The sequence below is a fragment of the Pseudoliparis swirei genome, chromosome 10 (assembly GCF_029220125.1).
Source record: "Pseudoliparis swirei isolate HS2019 ecotype Mariana Trench chromosome 10, NWPU_hadal_v1, whole genome shotgun sequence".
Lineage (NCBI taxonomy): Eukaryota > Metazoa > Chordata > Actinopteri > Perciformes > Liparidae > Pseudoliparis > Pseudoliparis swirei.
In genome coordinates this window covers 13391033-13411680 of record NC_079397.1, presented here as the reverse complement: position 1 = coordinate 13411680, position 20648 = coordinate 13391033, and the positions used below count along the sequence as shown (strand labels likewise).

The 20648-nt window shown below is 42.7% G+C and overlaps 1 protein-coding gene across 2 annotated transcripts in view; it reads right to left on the bottom strand.

Moving 5' to 3' along the window:
- Nucleotides 1-8407: 8407 nt before the first annotated feature.
- Nucleotides 8408-20648, bottom strand: part of rassf8b (Ras association domain family member 8b) — a 15146-nt gene continuing 2905 nt past the window's right edge. Inside the window, exons 2-9 of one of the 2 annotated variants that reach the window (XM_056425215.1) lie at nucleotides 17855-18025; nucleotides 15937-16287; nucleotides 15603-15808; nucleotides 14554-14757; nucleotides 14367-14441; nucleotides 13957-14079; nucleotides 13093-13219; nucleotides 8408-12579 (exon numbers count right to left, since the gene is read on the bottom strand). In XM_056425215.1, coding sequence (XP_056281190.1) covers nucleotides 12464-12579; nucleotides 13093-13219; nucleotides 13957-14079; nucleotides 14367-14441; nucleotides 14554-14757; nucleotides 15603-15808; nucleotides 15937-16287; nucleotides 17855-17966 — 1314 coding nt within the window. In that variant the 5' untranslated portion in view covers nucleotides 17967-18025 and the 3' untranslated portion in view covers nucleotides 8408-12463. The remainder of the gene's footprint in view (nucleotides 12580-13092; nucleotides 13220-13956; nucleotides 14080-14366; nucleotides 14442-14553; nucleotides 14758-15602; nucleotides 15809-15936; nucleotides 16288-17854; nucleotides 18026-20648) is intronic. The other variant, XM_056425216.1, reaches the window with a different exon arrangement.

Here is a 20648-nt window from a genome sequence, read left to right as displayed (position 1 = left end):
GTCTCAGAGAAAATAAATTGTTTGTTTGTTGTGCTACCATTTTGGAGAATATCTTGGTGCCAGAAAAAAACTACGAGAAGTGAACTATTTTCATATTTTGCATTTTCTTTGGGCACACACACATATACATTAAAAAAAATATATCAACATTTACCGCGGTAGAGATTTACAACTACAGTAAAAGTGCATTTTTATCAGCTTTTTCCACTATAAAAGAAAAAGAAAGGGCAGGTGTGCTTCACTTTATATGCATAAATGGAGCCACTGTTTCTGAAAACCACAGTGCAATTGTTTGTGTTCAAACATACTTGAACAGAGAGCGAAGGTGACTCAATCAGATTGACTTAAGTGCAACAAAGAAATCACAATTCAAAATGTGCTCCATCAAACAATTGAGAGGACTCAGGGTTTTGAATATGGTTTGTGTTTGTGTACAAATACGGCAATAAGAGACACAGATTTGAGTCTAAATCCCATATGTTTAGATTTATATATGAACGAGAGCTAAACCTTTATTCAGTATTCTTATTCGGGCTGTCCCAGTGCTGACACTTTTACATATCTGGACCAAGAACATTGCACATGCTGTCTCTCGAAAAGCCAAATTGGATGCTGGGCTTCCCTCTAACCACCATGTTGGCAACATCCCTATCATCCAATTTGGTGATAGCCCTGCCTGTAGGAGCACCTGGCCGAGCACAAACTTGTCCGGAAGATTTATGTCTCTCTAACTCTAAATTCCAATCTCAGCCTGTTAGTTATCCCCGGCTTTAGTTTAGTTGGCAGAATGATTGACAGCCCGCTGATTGGGGAGCTGTGGATTTTTGTGCCCTCAAGTCAGATTCCGAAGGGATTCAACCAATTACCGATCAAGGGCATCAAGACAAGGTGCACAGGTTGTACTCTAACCCCTCGTGGCGCTTGTGCAAGCCAGAGGGTACAAGTAAGATGCAGAGACAAGGAACTGCAGAGATTACGGAAACACAATCACACCTGGCAGGTTATGTCTCTCGTAATTGGAAGAAAAAGACTCCTCTTGCTTGTGAGTGAAACCCTGACACGAAAGAAGAAGCAGGAGGCGGATGACAAGCTGATGTCACTGGCAATGATTGTGTGTATTTAATAAAAAGCAAACTCACCGGGAATATCGACTTTCCTCTGAACAGCATTCAGACATTCCCCTCTCCATAACGATGACACCCCCAGTATGGAAAACCAAATCATCTATTTTTACGATTCATTGTATTGAGACACTTTAAATCGTGGGTCTGTAATTTCCTAATCATTTTCTAACATTTTTGAAAGAAGTTTTCTGGCAATGCATGTCACCTGGTGGTACACTACCGTTCAAAAGTTTGGGGTCACTTAGAAATGTCTTTATTTTTCAAAGAAAAGCACTGTTTTTTCAATAAAGATAACATTAAATTAATCAAAAATACACTCTATACATTGTTAATGTGGTAAATGACTATTCTAGGTGGAAACGTCTAGTTTCTAATGAAATATCTCCAGAGGTGCAGAGGCCCATTTACAGCAACTATTACTCCAGTGTTCTAATAGTACATTGTGTTTGCTAATCGCCTTAGAAGACTAATGTCTGATTAGAAAACCCTTGTGCAATTATGTTAGCACAGCTGAAAACAGTTATGCTGGTGATATAAGCTATACAACTGGCCTTCCTTTGAGCTTGAAGTTTGTAGAACAAAATTAATACTTCAAATATTAATCATTATTTCTAACCTTGTCAATGTCTTGACTATATGTTCTATGAAATGTTCAATTCATTTGATAAATAAAAGTGTGAGTTTTCATGGAAGACACAAAATTGTCTGGGTGACCCCAAACTTTTGAACGGTAGTGTAATTGGGAATTTCCTTGAAAGAAAAGCTTTATTAAAAGTACATATTCATTCTATATTCGTGTATTATTGGAAACTAAACACACTTCAAATATGTGGAATATGGAATATGCATGCCTTTTTGACACATTGTTGTGTATGTGCAACTGACTTGCTTTGAACATTATCCCTATAAATAGTACCAAATATATGTAGTTTATCTGAGGACGCTTGAAACGTAATCTCATTTTTCACAGATTGCTGACCCTAAAAAATAAAGCGTTGCCATTATATCAGATCTGCTACTTTCCCAATTATGAAGCCCTTTTCCTTCGTGAGCTAAAAAAATGAAATGTCATCTCAAACCTAATGAATCTGCCCTCAAAGGTTACAAAAGAGCAGTATGAATGTAGTAATGTTCTGTTCATTACACATGTGCTGCAACCAATTTAATGTCAGCACTACCCAGTGGTTTAACTGGTAACCCAGTGTGTGCTATCGTGAATTATTAACATTCATTGCTTGTAGGCAGTGGACATTAACACTACTTTATGTGTTATGCATTTATTGTAACAGATGTTATAATCTGAAATGCAGTTCAATGTAAAAATATATCACAATTGTCATCTGAAAATAAAGGCTTATAGGATATCTTATTGGTTACATTGGAATAGCAATCAGGTTTTGAGGTTTTTGTGATATAAGTGATGATTTGGTTCATCGTGTGTGTGCGTGTGCATGTGTGTGTGTGTGTGTGTGTGTGACAGACAGAGGGAGAGCAGACACCGACTTGTAAATGATGCCTTTCATCTCTTGACTTCAGATGCGGCTGTCACCCTCTTCCATTATATAGGAGGATGAAGTGGGACACACAAGACAGACTGTGAGACGGGAGTGTGAGAACAAAGGAAGCGGGAAAACATACGTGCACACACACACACACACACACACACACACACACACACTGGACTGGACTGGGTGGACTCATATTATCACGGAGACCGAGACATTAATTATTCTTCTTGCTTGAACTTGCGATGTGAGATTTCAGGACAGTTCATCTCGGGGATAATCTAGATGTGGAAAATGAATGAGCGACACTCTCAGCTCCTTCAACTAACACCACTGTGGTGCCCTTGAGGAGGCCACTTAAACCCCAAATCGCTCCAGTGGAGCTGCTCAGTGGCCAACAGCATCAGATTGTGGCTGCACTGACTGCATGTCTGCATGAATTTGAAGCACAAGGCTAAAAAAAAACAACAACAACCAGGAGACATTTGAAGGGAAATCAGAATCCAGGGGAATATCAATTCACTTAAACCAAGGCTACACATCCAAGTGTGATAAAACACGACTTTCTTATATTACAGTGACACAGCCAGCCGTGTTCACCTTGGATATCCCTGAGCCCGGTGTAATTCCTTTCACTCTCTCCTGTCAGAGTCACTCGTTGTTTTCGGTGACAGCTCCAACAGCAGTGAGGGGAAATTAAATCTGTTTTTCAGTGTCTCCAAACTCCCGTTTCCAGGTGAGATTTACCCTTTAAAGAATAATCCGTGGCTGAATTGTGAGGACTTTATTATTTATTTGGGGTTACACCAGATACAACTGGAATTACCAAGAGTGATACTCAGACATACATCAAGAGATTAGAGGTGGAGCTCCCAAAACGGCGACACATGAAGTGTCACTTTTGAACGTTATTCTGGAGCTCGACCTGACTTCTGACCTCTAATGTCCATGAATAAATATTAAGCCAATAATCACATACAACAGGAACAACTCTTTGAATGAGAATGACCCTTCAGCTGATTTACACCGCTAACATTATGGTGATATGGATTAATCAATATTCGTTTGGATTTGAATAACATTAAAACTGTATTCATTTATATCTTCAGTTTATAATCTAACTATAGCCTCTCATTAAAAACCTCTTCTGGGACGTCAGAATGTAACTCAGGAGCTCATGACCACTGGGTGTCTTTTTTTTACAGACCAACACTATGTTGATCTGCACTTCACACATTTCATTTATTTACACTACACACACATTTCATTTTCATTTACACTACACACATACACATACTTTGCATTTTGCACACTGTCTATATTTAATATTTTTATATTTAATTTAATTGTAGTCATTAGTATTGTATTGTGTATGCATATATGTTGTATATATACATATATATTTTATTTTATATTTTACTTTGTATACTTCTTGTATACATCTATATCTTTCATCCCTGTTTTTTATATTTTATATTTTATTTTTTATTCTCGTGTGTTTAGTTTATTGGTGCTGCTACTGCTACGACAAATTTCACCTTGGGGATTAATAAAGTATTTATCTATCTATCTATAATGTCAATATGAAGCGTCAAAATGTGTTTTTTCCGGGTGTTTGTTTTACTTAGTTTTATCAAGCACCCCATTAGTTAATGCTAAAGGCAATCACTGCTCCCTCTCGGCGCGAGCTGAGCTGAAAACACAATTAGGTACACCTAAAGTACAGTATCGAGTCACATGGCATTAGGGCAGCAGTGTTAAGTAAGTTTAACAGAGGACAGAGACAGGAGGGAAGTGAGGGCTGCTACTATTCTAATGAGAGCTGCATGCAGGAGGGGATAAGCAGCACTCTTCACCTTACATACCCAAACCCTGGCTGCTGAGACAGCTTCATTAAGCCCAGCAGACTATGAGGCTGTCACTCGTGAAAACGGGCAAGGCGGCCAAAGGAATGGGAAACAACAACACAGTAATAACGTTGACATTTACAATAGGCGTCGGGTATCATATCCAATTTCTCCCTGCACACCCTTAATTCCTTTTTAATTGCTTTTCCGTGTTGGTTCCGGGATAAGGCTGTCTCTCTTCATTTATGAAAGTGAAGAGATGGGGACAGTGGTGTGTTGGAGGGGGGCGGAGGGGGGGGGGGGTGATAGTGTGTGTGCGTGCGTGTGTGTGTGTGTCTGTGTGTCTGTGAGAGGGGGTATCAGATGCTGAAGGGGGGTGTTGGTTGCAGGCGACTTGCAAGGCCAGAACTGAGATAATTGGTGCCGTTTTCTAACAAATCAAATACTTTTTAAAAGAGCTTTTATTAAACACTCTAGAAATCTGAATTCATTTGATGAAAGTAACTGAAGAATTTAATTATTATGATAAAGATGATTCATTATCCAGCAGCATGCTACTGAATGAATCTGTTCAGAGTTTCAAAAACTCGTCCTTAAGAGTGGATCATGGTGCAAATGTATTTCCAAAACTTTAAAATAAAAAGTGGTGAGACAGGATGCGTCCCTTATTACCTTCGCATTGAAAATGCGGAAGGTTATGTTTTGATCGCCGTGTATTTATTTATTTATTTATTTGTATGCGTGTTATTCGCAAAACTCAAAAAGTATTGAACCGAATCGCATGAAATTTGGTGGGATGATTGGTTATTATCCGGGGACCAGTTGATTAGATTTTGGGATCGATCGGGTCAAAGGTCAAGGTCAAAGGTCATGAACAGGTCAAAATCTTCTTGAATCGCATGAAATTTGGTGGGATGATTGGTTATTATCCGGGGACCATTTGATTAGATTTTGGGATCAATCAGGTCAAAGGTCAAGGTCAAGGTCATGGAAAGGTCAACATCTTTTTTTTACCATAGCACGATACATTTTTATCCAATTGGCATGCAACTAATGCCAAAATGTTCATAATTCAATGCCCAATCTTGTGATATGCGAAGGTATGCGCTCTACCGAGTGCCCATTCTAGTTTAAGTTGAAATAGTCCGAATGGCAAACGACAGAAATAGTTCGAAATTTGGAGAAATATGCTAATTGGCTTTTTTGACCATTTAAATATCAAGATCAGTAACTTGAACAGTGAAGCTGAAGCTAGCAGCCAGTTAGCTTAGCATAGCATGAAGAGTGGAAAGCAGACTGGCTCTGTCCACGTGTGTGTGTGGCTTTATGCTAAGCTAAACTCAACAATCGCTCGCTGAGTAAGAGTGGTATCCATCTTCCCATCCGTCTCGCTGCTCTTTCACCTTGGACCAAACTTCAACAGGAATCACTTAAAGCAGTTTTGTTCCACGCTTTTCCAGAGATAGTGGTAAACAACATCAATCAAGCGTCAGGTCCATCACACTGCCGCCTGACTGACGGCACAGCCCACTGCACCACCACATAACTTGGCAACCCTGGAGTTACTTTTATCCAACAGAGTGTGTGGTGGTTAATCAAAGCCCATAATTTCCATAATTCATGGATGCCCATCTGTTTGCCACCTCCCCCCATGCCCAGTGCAGAATAAACAAATTCAGGAGAGGGGCCAAGAGGCTATTTAATGACAGCCTCAGCCCTGGATGGTGCAAACACACACAAACACACACACACCTAGATACACACAGACACACACACACACACACACACACACACACACACACACACACACACACACACACACACACACACAGTCAGTAATCAATCTTCCGGCACAACTATAATTCATTCTAAACACAATTGTTTAATCCATCTAAGGTGCAACATTTGCATCATAATTCACAGATTGAGGTTAAGTAATTAGGCTTCATGAGTGTAAGACTATTACTCATCCTGATCACACTGTGTCTTTTAGAAGACTTTCAGATAACTCACATGAAATCTCTGATCTCCATACATGCAGTTTCCCCCTCCCCCCCAAAAAGTCTTGTGACACCACGGTACGGTACAAATTTCCCTGTGATAAAATCAAACAATCTTTGATGTTATTGCGAGCCCAGGGACGGCTTTGCGATCGAATCAGCACAGCTCAGGATAGAGGAGTCGATAATAGTTCAGAGGGAAGTGGATTTGTTGTACCAATCGGGGATAAATTCTTACCTAACAAACATTTTGGAAGTAGAGCTTCCAATACTGAGCTAAATCTGACTGTAGTTTGGTTTACGAGATTGTTTTAATGGACAACATTTGGTAACATTTACATTTACAGCCCACAAATTGCATTGACCATTTTGCACATATGGGTGAGGTTTCAGAGGGTCTTCAGGTTGAAGAGGGGCTTACATATTCATATTGTATGAAATCTATGTTGTTTGTGTATAATTTACGTCCAAATTCCTCCACTCAACACACCAAACTGATATCGAAAAATAAAATAAACTGAATAATACAGGAGAGGAATAATGGCTTGAGGCTTGGCTGGTGCCTGCATGCTGAGAACTGCTGTCACTATGGTTGGGAGTTGTATTCCCTAATTAGATTTACTGCTTCATACGTCACCAAAAGTTATGCCTGCTTAAAAAAAGACAAACTATTAGACCTAAAGATGGCACTGTATGGACAACAGGAGACAAGGATGGTTAAAAAAATGAAAAAAATAAAAACTTTTGGGATGAATTGAAGAGCATTTAAGGCTCCGAATCTTCGAGTATCGTCTGGTGTGAGAAGGTCACAGATGTAATATGAGCCCCTGTGACCCAGCTGTGCAGCGCCATCAACGTATTAAATCAGAAATACACTGGGGAGAGACGTTCACTCAAAACTGGTCTGAAGTCCTCCAACTCTGGAAAGTATCAAAAGTTGAAAATTAATCTGAAAACTGGTTGTTGTTTGGAGGAACCTTTATTCTAGTCGATCCTGCCTGCCTGTGTATGTGTGTGTGTGTGTGTGTGTGTGTGTGTGTGTGTGCGTGTGTTCTTTGAACACAAAGCCCACTGGCCAGAGAGCTGAGAATGATTCTGACAGTTACTTGACTTCTGAAGCAGGTAAAGAGGCTGCTGAGACTTCCTGCCATTCAGAAACATATTAAATATTAAGTTGTTTTTATCCTTCGCAGATTTAGAGAAGGTCACCTGTGCTTTTATCTCATCTCGTTTAGACAACTGCAGAAGTCACCCTCACGTCTGCGGCTCCTTCAGGTTGCAGCAGCAGCTTTTCTTTGCTCCGTGTTCTTTCACAAGTAGCCTACAGGTGCGTTTTCTTGTAGGACGAGTGTCCCCGAAAATGTCTCGTTATCTCCGTCGGGTGAAATGGCGACATGTATTTTGACTTTGGGGGATACAATACAGGAAGGCTTTCAGCCCACACACACTTTGCACTTGTTTTTTCTGTCGAGCCGAGGCTTATTGACTCCTCCGTGTTGTGCGTGAGGCAGTAATACTTCCTATAGGCCGATAAACAGTTTGGTAGGTGGCTTCTGTTTTACCCTCTCCCGAAACCAAAGAAGAAGAAACCGGTTTGACCATATGCTATAATGCTACTTCTTTTTTCTCTCCCATGTTTTCAATGCATATGATGAACTGGCAGAGGAAGCAGATCCTCTGCTTGAGAGCTTGAGCCTTCGTCCGTTCGCACAATATCATACGGTCAAATTCATGTTCATGTCCACATGGTTATCGTTTAGAAACAATTTGATGTGGAAATGCTGAAAGAAGTTTGCAATGCACTCAGGGAGCCAACGTGTCGGGTTTTGGGCTCAACAGCAATGTTCTGCAGTGCGATCTCCCCTACATGCTAATCCTGTAGATTTTCTATTTGAGAAATATGAAATACAAGAACAAAAAAACAAACAGTATTCAGCACTGTATAGCAGTTTATTATTTTATGGCATGTGTTTAAATAGATTTCATTCATTTATTTGTATACTTTACATGACTCTTGAATTTGATTTTCATAAATGTGCGGCTGAACGATGACCCCAAGAAGAAGACATCAAGCTGGTGAATGTGTGAGTTAATACAAAATCAGAACATGTTGACTGTACAATAATGAGTTTACACAATGACCGTGTTTACATGCATTCGAATAACTGGCTTAGTCGGACTGAAATCGAATTACCCGTTTCATGTAAACACCTTTGTTCGACTATGTGCGGTCCAACTACGATCCGATTAACACCCCTGGATAACTCGATACGATCCGGTTGATAATTCGACTATCGCGGCATGTAACGGTGAATTGGATTAGGAACTGGACTTTGCGTCTTTGCGCATGCTTGAGATCCCGCCGCCCTCCTGCCCCCTCCCTCCCATGTCGTGACCCGGAAGTCGAAAGAGACGATAAGTTGTCACTGCCGGGAGCCTGGCCGGCAGAAAACAAACAAACAAACAACGCTCTGGAGAACACAAGAGCCACCACACATTTCTGGACCGAAGAGCAGACAGAATTTATGCTTAATGTATTGAAGGAGTTGAACATACTAAAGTTCATGGTTCTTTCTCCAAATGTTGATGTTGTTGTTGTTGGTAGTGGTGAAGAGGTCAAGCGGAAATGGCTGTATCACCACGAGTTGTAATGAAAACAGCGCCACCTATCGTATCGGATATGACATGCTTTCAAAGGCCAATGATTCGAATTACTCACTGCCATGTATATTGGGATAACAGCAGATCCCCCAAAAGATAGCATAGTCCGACTAAAGCAAGATTCGAATTATACCATCATGTAAACGCACTGAGTTTTACTTTGCAAATCATAGCCTGCGTTGCAAACAGCGCTTCGCTTCCCAGAACCAAATCATTCGACATGTGGTGTAGGAGCCGGTGCTACGTGGTAAATGTAAAACAGATGCTCAAGTCCCCGTGAGAGCAAACAGACAATTGCACTTGTCAAATGGCTCGAGACGAAAACACCCATAATGACTTTCTGCCCATTCTTGTTCCGTGCCTGGAGATATCCCCGAGCCGCCGCATTCTGCTTCAGCTTTCAACACCACTCGATGGCTGTTTCCATAATGGCTCCATCGCGTCGTTTGTTTCTGCATTATTATCGAAAGCCCCATTTATGGCACAACGGAAAGCAATCATTTGCAGAAATCTGTAAAACCACTGTCATGTTTCGAAGCAACACGGATCTGTTTTACATCCACAGTTAGAATTAAGTCAAAAAGGGAAGACGGCAATGTGCAGGTTTTGTCATTTTTTCCCTGCGAGTGGCACGCCGAGCTGTCTGCTCTTTACCAAAAGCTCACATGTCCACCAGTGTAAATGTCAGCAATGCAGAGAGGGACCCAACAAACTGAAAATATAATCAATCTCAGGTGAATTGTTGCAACCTGGACAGCCAGTAATTGGGAGTCCAAATAAACCAATCACACATTATTGCATGCACACACAGCTGCCGATTGAAGGGCAGCGTTCAAATCTAACCGTTGGGTGTATTTCAGACAATCTTAAAATCCATATACTGCAGCGATGTGTAGATTATTTACATTATTTTTTCCCGGTAAAGCATGCTATTCTTCAAAGGCATTCAGTCAACTGTTATTAAAGCCTGCATGTCACAGTGAGCTGAAGTTGTTGTCGTGACGATAAGACTGCATACTGAAGGGAGCAGGAGGCGAGAAAAAGGAAGCGTGTGTTAATTTCTGAGAATAGTTTGGCGCGTTGCGATGGGAGCTCCTCGGGTTTACCTTCGTACCGCAGAGCAAACAACGAAGATCCTTCTCGCCGGAGGAAGGAATTCACTTTGTTATCGCTCGCAGCACAAACACAAGGTTCATCCTGGGGGTCAATTGGATATTGAGCTGGGGAAACGATTTCAAAACGTGTGGTTGTCTGTCACGCTTTATAAACTGTGAAAAGCGTAAGAAATTAAATTTGGGTAAAAAAGAAGATTTGTAGATTTTTCATAATGTATAGGTTGATGAAATAGTGTACGTAAGGAAGGTATTTAGTTACTTTGCACAGTGCACATCAAAGATGAGGCTGCACGAGTTGCGTGTGAAACTCAGTACTCTAAATTCCCACACTGTTTCTGACACTGAAGTTACATATGCTCACCCACAAGTTACAAAAACACATTTTAGCTCCGTTCTTACAGCCCAAAACAGGACCAAAAATGTACTATTGCTATAATTTGTGAAAAGATATTATCGAGAGTTAAAACTTCCAGACTTTTTTCACAGGTTAGACATACAACCACAGGTATTGAAATTGTTTAAAAGCGTATGGACCCTTTTTAGAGCGCTGTTTGCCTCAGTTTCATCCTACAAATCCTCTGAGAAATCCCCTTTTATTCCGTGTTGAGAAATCATCAAATTAGAAATGGGCCAATGCAGCACCAACAACACTTTTGAAAGAAGTAAACACATTTTCTTGTCAACCTTTTCTGTGTCACGGTGCAACAAGACAGAGCTCAACCACCCGGCACGGCAAATCATGGAACCTGAAAGCGGGACTAGGATGTGACTCGAGTTGGTATATTTCACGGGTATAAGTTGCATTCACATAAAAAAGTACATTCATCTAACTATTAGTTGTTCACACTGGCTTTGGTTCATAAGAGACATCTTTAGTTCATTATAAAAATCAGATGGAACAAAAGATTGTAATATGTGGATGTAAGACTTTTTGAACACAGAGAAATATGTCGAAATATCCAAGTGGCACTTCAGATTATAAACTATGAGGCTAACGTGCTGAAGCTTTGAAACAAAAACAAGATGCATGTTTGACCCATGACATTGAATAGAAACAGATAACATCAGAACTCAGGCAACTTTCACACAGTTAACTTTCACACCTCTGAATAATATGTTTTGTCGCCACCTGGTGGTCCAACTGGGTATGTCGTAATTGTTCGCAAACTTTCCAAGCTGGAGTAACACTGCAGGCACAGTGGCCTCTCTCATCACTCATCCTCATAGCTTCTTTCATGTTTCAGAGCTTTTGGAGGAAGCGCTCGAGTGAAACAAAGAAGAGATTAATGGCTCTCCACCAAATATGACATCAAACTAAACCTGGAGCCAAACTATTCCACCAACAATGTCCAATAGTTGAAGATGTTCCTGCATTATTTTCCTCCTCTCTCATTTATTTTATCCGACGGGTAAAACATATGTTCATTTTTGTCAAAACACAGGAAATATCAAACAAATGCATTCCTGTTTAAAACCAATATAAAAAAATCTAATTTAAAAAAAAGACGTATGTGAAAGAAAAAGATTGAGCCACTGTAGAGTTACACCGACATCAGTTACGATGACTGGGCGTCACCTGAATTAGTGCCAAGTATTCTATCAAATGTATATGGCGCATAGTTTAGTAGCTACTTGAGTTCTCTTTTGACATTATTGACGTCTGGTTTTTAAACACCAGAGCATAAGGCAATCCGATATGGCTATGGTGATCGTACAAGTGTTTGTGCATGCGCGTGCATGGATTATGCTTATATATGTCCAAGCGTTGCATCCTCCTATTTATGTTTTACAACTAAACAAATGAAGGTCATCTGTCTGGCTGAAGCCTCCTGAGGCAACGAAAATACATCTGCTGGCTTGTAGTCGTTTTTTTTTTTATTCTGAGAAAAAGGAATTTTAGAGTTGCAAGAGGAATCTTCACTCACCTCCTGGAGTATAGACGGCTTCAATGTTAGTATGAAAATGAATTTTGACATCAGTTGGATTCTCAGTCCTAGTAAGCTGGAAGAGGAGGAGGCAGAGCAAGAAAGATGCAAAACAGATGTGAGAACTGTTTTTGTTTGCGATACCCGACTCATCCTCCGCGCTTCGCCTCGCTTCCTTGCTCAAGGGCATTCCAGCAGTTTGGGGAGTCTCTCAGTCCGAGGAACAGCCCTGATGACATCAGGCCGGCCCCGCTGCTCAGATAATGTTTCCCGGCACAGTGTGGGGTCAGACGTAGATGCCTTCGGGGTTGAGGTTGGAGTTCGCGATGCTTTGAAGGGTACGAAGGTCGCTGGGTAAAAGACGAGAGGAGCCAAGTCGCTTCAGAGAACCGGAGTCCACTTCTGTAGAGAGAAACAAAACAACAATAGGAATCAAATTGATTTAACAATCTAACACAACACTCTTGTAATACTTAGACCACGACGCTCTCTCGGCTCCTGAGCTTCTTGGATGTAATTCCCGTCCATTTGTGCAAATGTTTTCTAATAATACATTTAATAAAATAAAAAACATTTGACATGGGATTTTTCTTTTGAGACGAACTGTGAAATTCTTCAGCATTTAGGGCTGCCAGTGATTTGGTCCATTTAATGGGGCTACACACTTAAGCTGTTATTTCATAACAGTCTTGCCTCAGCAGCTTACAGTCCAACATGTCCTCCTCAGGATGACCACAAGGTGGCACTGTGCACATGCACACGCGAGGACAACGTGTGTAGAGCCTTTCCGTCAGAATGAGGTTAGCTATGACATTGACCTTTATGAACAAGGCGATGGTAACGTGGCACTTGCTGGTGTGTACATGTACGTCGATGTATTTGTGTGTTTGTGTATTTGTGTGTTTGTGTACGTGCCATTGTGGCTCTCTCCTGCAGGTTGAGCAGGCAGCACGGTGACCTTGGTCCCGGTCTGCTGAATGAACTGCTGCAGGTTGACCTGTCGAAGCTCTTTTGTCAGCTGCTCCAGCTCCTGCTCCTTCTCCTGTGAAGAAAAAGAAACACCATGACAATTAAATTAAGTCAATGCTTAAAGCTAGAAAATAATACACTCAAGATACTGTATATTCAAATGAGTATTCATTTTAAAACACTTAAGAAATGACCACAGAAATGAGTCTGATGATACTGATGACATGCAGGTATTCAGCCACTCTACCTAATTTATTATATTTATTCTGCATCCACAAGCCCCATTTAGAAATGTGCTTTTTAACTGAGGAGGATTTAATACGTAGGAAACAGTGCGTTCTCAGGATCTCTCCAGGAGTCATAACCCAGTCGAGGCAACTAAAGAGAGGCGTGAGCCCCCGGATGGTTACTTAACTTCAGGCGAGGGATTGTGTTCTTATTCAGGCCCCTCTCTAATCAGACGAAGAATGCTGTACCTCATTCCCTTCCCGTTACCTCATGCTTCCCACACCCTCCTGGACCTAAAGCATATCCCTTCATACAAGGATGCATGCAGCCACTGATCCAATGCAAGGCAGAGATTACACTTTGCTTCACTGCTCACAACTTAAATGAGCTTAGATGTCTACGGTTCCACCTGTGAGCACAGAACCGGACTGTCGCACACCGCGGCATTCTAAAACCTTCTTCTCAAATAAAACCGCAGCATCCTCCCCACTGAGCTGCCAACGGTGCTTTGAATTCCTGACAATGTTCAGGCTTTGGCGTCCAAAATAAATAATGATAATAATAAGCAGACTCCGAGCTGACCTGCAATGTCTCGCTGGACTGGCCGAGCGAGCAATCCAACGCCCTGCAGCTGCTCTCCAGCCGAGCCGCGTGTTGGCTCTGCGTTTCAAGCTCCGTCCTCACTTTCTCCAGCTGGGCTTGCAACTGAAATCCAGAGTTGCAAGTGAGGAGAGAGAAACCCAAGCTCATCATCACCTTTTTTAAAAAGGAGAGATTGGCCAACGTAACTGATCCTCATCGGAGAGATGCAGGAAGGCTTTTTCATGCTCTCGTGTGTTTCAGTTCCCTTTTGTTGTGAAAAGCCGATGCGGCGTTCGTTCGTACTCATCTATGTGAAGTGGAGAGGGTCCTCAGCTGTAGAGACCCGAGTGAGATCTCATAGAGGGGTTTGTTGCACTTCTGTTTGGAGACTAAAATAAAGTAGATCGTACCTCCTCCTCATTGACCCTCTGGTTGAGCTCAGCCTCCTGTTGCAGCTGCTCCTGCTCCAGGCCTCCCTCCATGCTCTGAAGAACATGACAGGTACATTCATCAAATGGAATAACTGGCATGAAAATAGTCTTCCCAAAAAAAGAAGTCATTCCACTTCTCACGCCGCGTGTGAACCCAGCGGCTCACCTGCATGTGCGCCGAGTACTCCGAGAGCTCGGCCTCGCAGTCGCGTACGCGGCCCTGCAGCTCGACGAGCTGTTGCCGGAGCTGCCGCTCGCTCTCGTGCTCAATCTGCAGCTCGTTCTGCCAGAATTCCTCCTCCACCATCTCTGCATTGTTCCTCCTCACCTGCTGCTCTAACAGCAGCAGCTCCTCCTCCACGTTTGCTCCCTGGCAAGAGAAAAAAAAAGGGTTCCATGTGAAAGCTCTCGCAGCACCAACAAGAATATTATTTATTTTTTAATTGAACTTCAATTTTCAGCTTGAGGGCCATATTATCTCTTTACATTGTGCCTGAGAACAAGTGTGCCTCATTATATAGAGAGCTGAGATTGTTCTGCATTTTTAAAATGTAAAACACATGGGTATGTGGCATATGCAAGTGCCTGTTACCTTTAGGGTCAATTTGACCCCATTCAATGTTTAATGTCGGTGTTCTTTGGGGTCAATTTGACCCCAGGCTGTTTTTCACTGTGTCAAACATATCAGAAATATCAACTTTTTTATATATTTAAAGGGCTATTTAGGTAGTAAACAAACAAACATAAAGTACCTCACACTTAAACTTGGGAAGCAATATTAATTATAATAATTTTCTGGAGGTTTTAATTGCTGGGGTCAAATTGACCCCGAGGGTAACATATGTTAGTAAATGTGAAGGTAACAGGAGGGTTAAAAGGTGAAATTAAGAAAGTATGTAAAATTTAGAAAATGACCCCAGACCCCATAGAGTTAAAAGATGATGCAGGTATTTAAGGGGACGCTCACACATACAGACTCAAAAACTGGGACAGTGATAGAATGGAATGTTGCGTCGCAGCCCAGCTGAGCTCCGGAGATTTGAGACGGACTCTGTTGGGTGGAGCCGAGCATGAGAGACCAGAGACTCTCTACTACCTCGTGTGAATGCAATATAACGTCATACATGTGTGAGGTTTTAGAGTGCAGGTGTTATGGATATGCACACGTCATCTCTTCCTCAAAGTAACGGCACTGGCAGCTGTGGTTTCACGCACTTCATCAACCTCGCCGGCGGCCTCCTCCCAGTCGCGCAGCTCGGCCTCGCAGCCCAGCAGACGGCTCTCCAGCGCCTGGAGTTTGTCTCTCTGCAGCTGCACCAGCCGGCTCAGCTCTCTGGATGGACTCCCGGGTACTGATGCTACCCCAACACCGCCGAGCCTGCACAGGTTCAGACTCACACCCCGCGGCTGGGGCTGTTTGGCTGGATGGATGAAAGGATGGTTCATTGTGGAAGGGAGGGAATGAAAGAGAAGGACTTTTGACTGTGTGTGCACAACTATTATAGACGATAAGCTTCAACATACTGAAAAATAGATAAAAACACACTACCTTCAGCATCTCGGCTTCTCCCAAATATGTCCCGCAGACCCCTGGCCCCCCCAGTGAAGGTCAGAGACTTGCGTTTGGGTTCCCTTCTTCTGAGCGAGCGGTCTGTCCCCGACGGGCGGAGCTTGGCCAGAGGCGGCAGGCTCTGGCGGTAGAAGCCTCGCTCCGGGACACGAGCCCGCCCGTCAGAGGCGGGCCGCTCGCTCGCAGATGGGCCGGTTCGCTGGAGGATGAGCTGGACGTCGCCGGCATACTGACCCCACTTGTTGAGAGACACCACAGGGTTCTCATGCGGTGACAGGTGGCGTTCTGTCTCGCGCCATTTCTCGATCAAGGTGTACCTGCCGGTGCGTCCTGAGGAGAAAATGAGAAAAGGTCTGGCACGTGGTGCTAAAACACCCATCATAACATCCATTTTCAATCAGCTGATTACTATTAGCGATGAGGTTCTACATTGTATTACTTTTTTTCCCCCTCTATTTTGAAGTTGGCGGGGCTCAGTCGCAGGTTACAGGTGATGTCATGAACTTCCATCCACCGATCAGGATTTAGCAAGATTATAATCAATGTTGGCTTTAATATTTTTTTCAATGTTGGCTTTATTATTTTTGCTTTTGAACAGAGAAGATGCTTCTAGCTGATTCAACTCAAACTTGTTCAATTAAACTCTTTGTATAGTTGTTATATCTTTCTTCTTTCGGGGTCCCTTTGGCCCGCGGCGCACCTCAAGGACCTATTCTCGGCCCCCTCGGACTCATGAGTCACAAACACAAATCACGTTCATTATTATGCCGACGACACCCAGATTTCTACCGTAAGCACGCTTTAAAAACTTAAGTCAAAACGTGCATTGCAATAAAGAGGAGATAAAGAGCGGATTTGGTCATTTCAAAGAACTTCCCAAGCACGTTGAGTAGAATAAGTTAACAGTGGGAACACTCAATTCAACAAACAGTGGTAGTGTTGGGAACAGGGCTGCGTTCAACGCCTCACAGCTCTGTGTGTGTGTACGCCTGCATTCTTGTCTGTGCACATATAGATAAGAGTAAAACACCGCCCACCGTACCCTCACCCTCGCCTCACACAGTAAGGGTCCTTGTAAAAGAGACGCATTCATCACGACAGCCATTCACATCAAAGTGCCCTGGCCTGGACAAAAGGCACAGAGAACACAAAGGACAGTGAACGCCATAACTTCTGCTACACTGGCACCATGAAAGACGGGTTTTAGCTCTGAGAAAGATCTTTGTTTGGGGTGGAAGTGAGAAATCCCTGAAATCTTTCCGTTTTAAAAACACGACAAATCTTTCAATTTGATGACATCCTATTCGTATGATCTTGACATCACAGCTGTAAGCACAATACAAGCCATGCAATTAGTAACGTTGAGACAGAGTGGAAACTTATTTCTTTGTAATTGTAAATAGTCTCTAAATAGACTAAAGTCTGCAGCATGACTCATCTCGTTTCGTGCAGTCCATTTATGGGGGAAATCTCTTTTTGCCCTCAAGTCACTTTTCATTTTACTGCAATTTATCATCTCAAGTACATCTGACAAACTGCCCGGCAAATATCGGACACAACCCACATAGTAAATAAAAATTCCTATGAGGATTTATATTAGACTAAATATAATTTATTTTACACCATCATAGTTTAAGTTTAATGAGGCAGATGGAGAAGAGTTCATTTCACAGGATTGAATCCACTCTTTTTGTTGGTGGTCTTTGTCACGTTATTATTATATATTTTGTGTGTGTGTGTGTGTATTGATATTGATATTCCCCAGCATATAGCCAATAATTATTCACACCTACATCTCATCTTCTTGTGCTATTAGATCTTTTCCGAGCATCGATCCCCTGTGAACACGAGGTGAGCACCCTGTCTCTCATACCGTCGTCAGTCTTTTTGAGCTTACCGATGGCTTGAGCCAAAGCGATGACCACTTCCTGGCATGTGGTGAACTCTGTGACGCCGCACACGATGCGCTGGACTCCATCCACCCAGACTTTCAGCTCCATGGCCTTCATCCAGAGGCCCTCATTCCTCCACACCACCAGGGGGTGCTAACAATGTTCAACTGTCCATCCTTAAAAGGAAAGAAGGAAAAACATGTTTGAGTGCAATTACCTTTGTTTGTTCTTGTAAACACTTGTAAAAGCTACACTCAATTATTGCACGTTAACAATGTTACCATCAGCTTGTTTTGGTTGTACGGCTACTTTGCTGTCTGGGTTCACTCCCACGGCTCTCAGCTCTAGAGACCCACAGCACGTCACCTGTGTTGTGGGTAACATTTAACATCGTCTACTACTGGATCTGTCAATAGGCAACTGTTTGCTGACATATTAGCCATAACAACTATAAGCTGATTATAAACCAATGGTGCATCTACAGCTGGTTGCGTTGCCCCCCCCCCTCCCCCCCAAAAAACCGCTATTGAGGTTCAACAATTAATTTAGTTTGTATTGAAGTGTGCTTAAAAACATTAATTTAGCCAATGGAATCTCTGCAAAAAATAATGACAATAGCTATTTCTGCTTACATTGTTTTTTTTAACCTTTATCAATTCAGATACTTCCCAGAATGAATTTACGAGACAACAGACTTACTGCAATACGGATGGAAAGAACTAAAGTCTTTCTAAAAATATCCACCTGGCCTCACATGAGGGAGTGACAACGGCCTCTTCTAATAAACGACTTACAACGCTTGTTCTTCCAAAGTCGTTTCCTGTAATGCCGATGATGAATTGCTGCAAGAGGGCACTTGTGGTGCAGTGATTGTGACCGTCTACAGGCCTCCTTCCATATATTTTTCATCCGCTAGTGTCGGTGCAGCAAAGCTCGGAGCGGTTGCATTGCTCGCAGAACGAGAGCCATTTCAAAGTGCTGACACAAGCGCCTCAGCAGCGAGGCAGTCATTACAAACCTGGCAAGGCCACGAGAGCGGGGCAACAGAGCAGTGAAGGATCTGGAGCCTAATGCTCAAACTATTGCAACCCTACTGGGCTGCGGTCCTCATTTCTCCTGAATGGGCCATCAGTTCGGGGCTCTGATCCTTGACTTCCATGTCGCTCGAGGCCTCCCCTTAACAAGTTAGGCACCTTCCATCTTCATCACAGCTGGAATGGGACCCCAATCCCTCCTGCAATTAAACTAGCGGTCCCCCTCGAGGCCTTTTCCTACGGAGACTGCATTACGTGGCTCACTCCTCTGCACAAGAGGCATCTGGGAAGGGCAAAGCTCGCCTCTTGTGGGGAACGGGATGATTTGTAGCTGCAGACAGCTACTGCAAGACACATCCGAACCTAGTTGCCAGCAGTGGTGTATAGTAACGAAGTAGAAGTACTTTGTTACTTTACTTAAGTCGTTTTTTTGGGTATCTGTACTTTATTTTACAACTTATATTTCTGTTTACTTTTACTTTTACTTCACTACATTTTGCAATGAAAACTTGTACTTTTACTCCGATACATTTCCCCTGAAACAGTATCGTTACTCGTTACTACGGAAAAAAATAATCATGAGACTGTTGTGGAACACACCGCAGCGCACCTGAACGCAGCATGAACACCAGGTTGGGGGTCAGTGGTCCTTGCCGCGTGTTTTCTCTTCCCAGTGATGCCCAGGATGCGAGCGAGCGGCTACAGATACGACTCGTTTCATGTGGAGCAGCAATGGAAGCTACTCGAACAACCACGGGGACCAAGATCAACGTCCGTGGCCATATTTGGGCGAACTCTTTTCTTTTGTCGGAGTGAAAGTTTCTTCCTACCGGATGAAGTGCCTCTCATGCCGACCGAAAGCTACGGAGATATTGGCCTTCAAAAACACACCAACCTCAGGAAACACATTGAGGTAAATTAAGATTAATCCCATGAGCCGCAACGTTAATGTTTAGTCATCATAAACCTGTTAAGATATCTAGCAGTGTTTCCCACAGGATTGGAGTAAGTTATATCTTTGGCAGGAGAGGGGGGGCAGGTGTCTGATTGTCGTACGCATGTTGTATGTTAGGCTAACGTTCGCTAGCTATCGTCAATTAAATGAGACAATTAGCGTGAGTGGAGTAGACGGATCTCTAGCGAGTTAATGAGCTGAAGAAGTGTTGACAGTTGTGAGAATTTGTTGATTTGAGTCGTCTTAGCTATAATATAATGCTAATCATTACAGCATTATTATCATTATTTGTATTCATATTATAAGAGTGACGGTCCAGTAACTCAAATTAAAACAAACTATTTAGTACAAAACTGTTGGTTGAGGTCATGACATGTTAGGAAGTGTTATTCATTCTATCATGTCTATAATACTCTCACTTTATTTCAGGAATGGACTGCATCAAGCAGCACATGGAAGAACCCTCCCTGCAGCTATGTGATGCCACCAGGTCCAGTTCATCTGATGAAGAGGACTCCTTCTTCGTCATCTCAAGCGCATGACAGCAGCAAACAGCTGGATGGAGACGTGGATCACGTTGACTTGCTGAAATGCTTCCCAACTGTGTGCTGCTGTCTGTGAAGCTAGACACACTCTACCTGCACCATCAGGGCCTATGAAGCTAGACACACTCTACCTGCATCAGGGCCTGTGAAGCTAGACACTCTACCTGCATCAGGGCCTGTGAAGCTAGACACACTCTACCTGCACCATCAGGGCCTGTGAAGCTAGACACACTCTACCTGTACCAGGGCCTGTGAAGCTAGACAC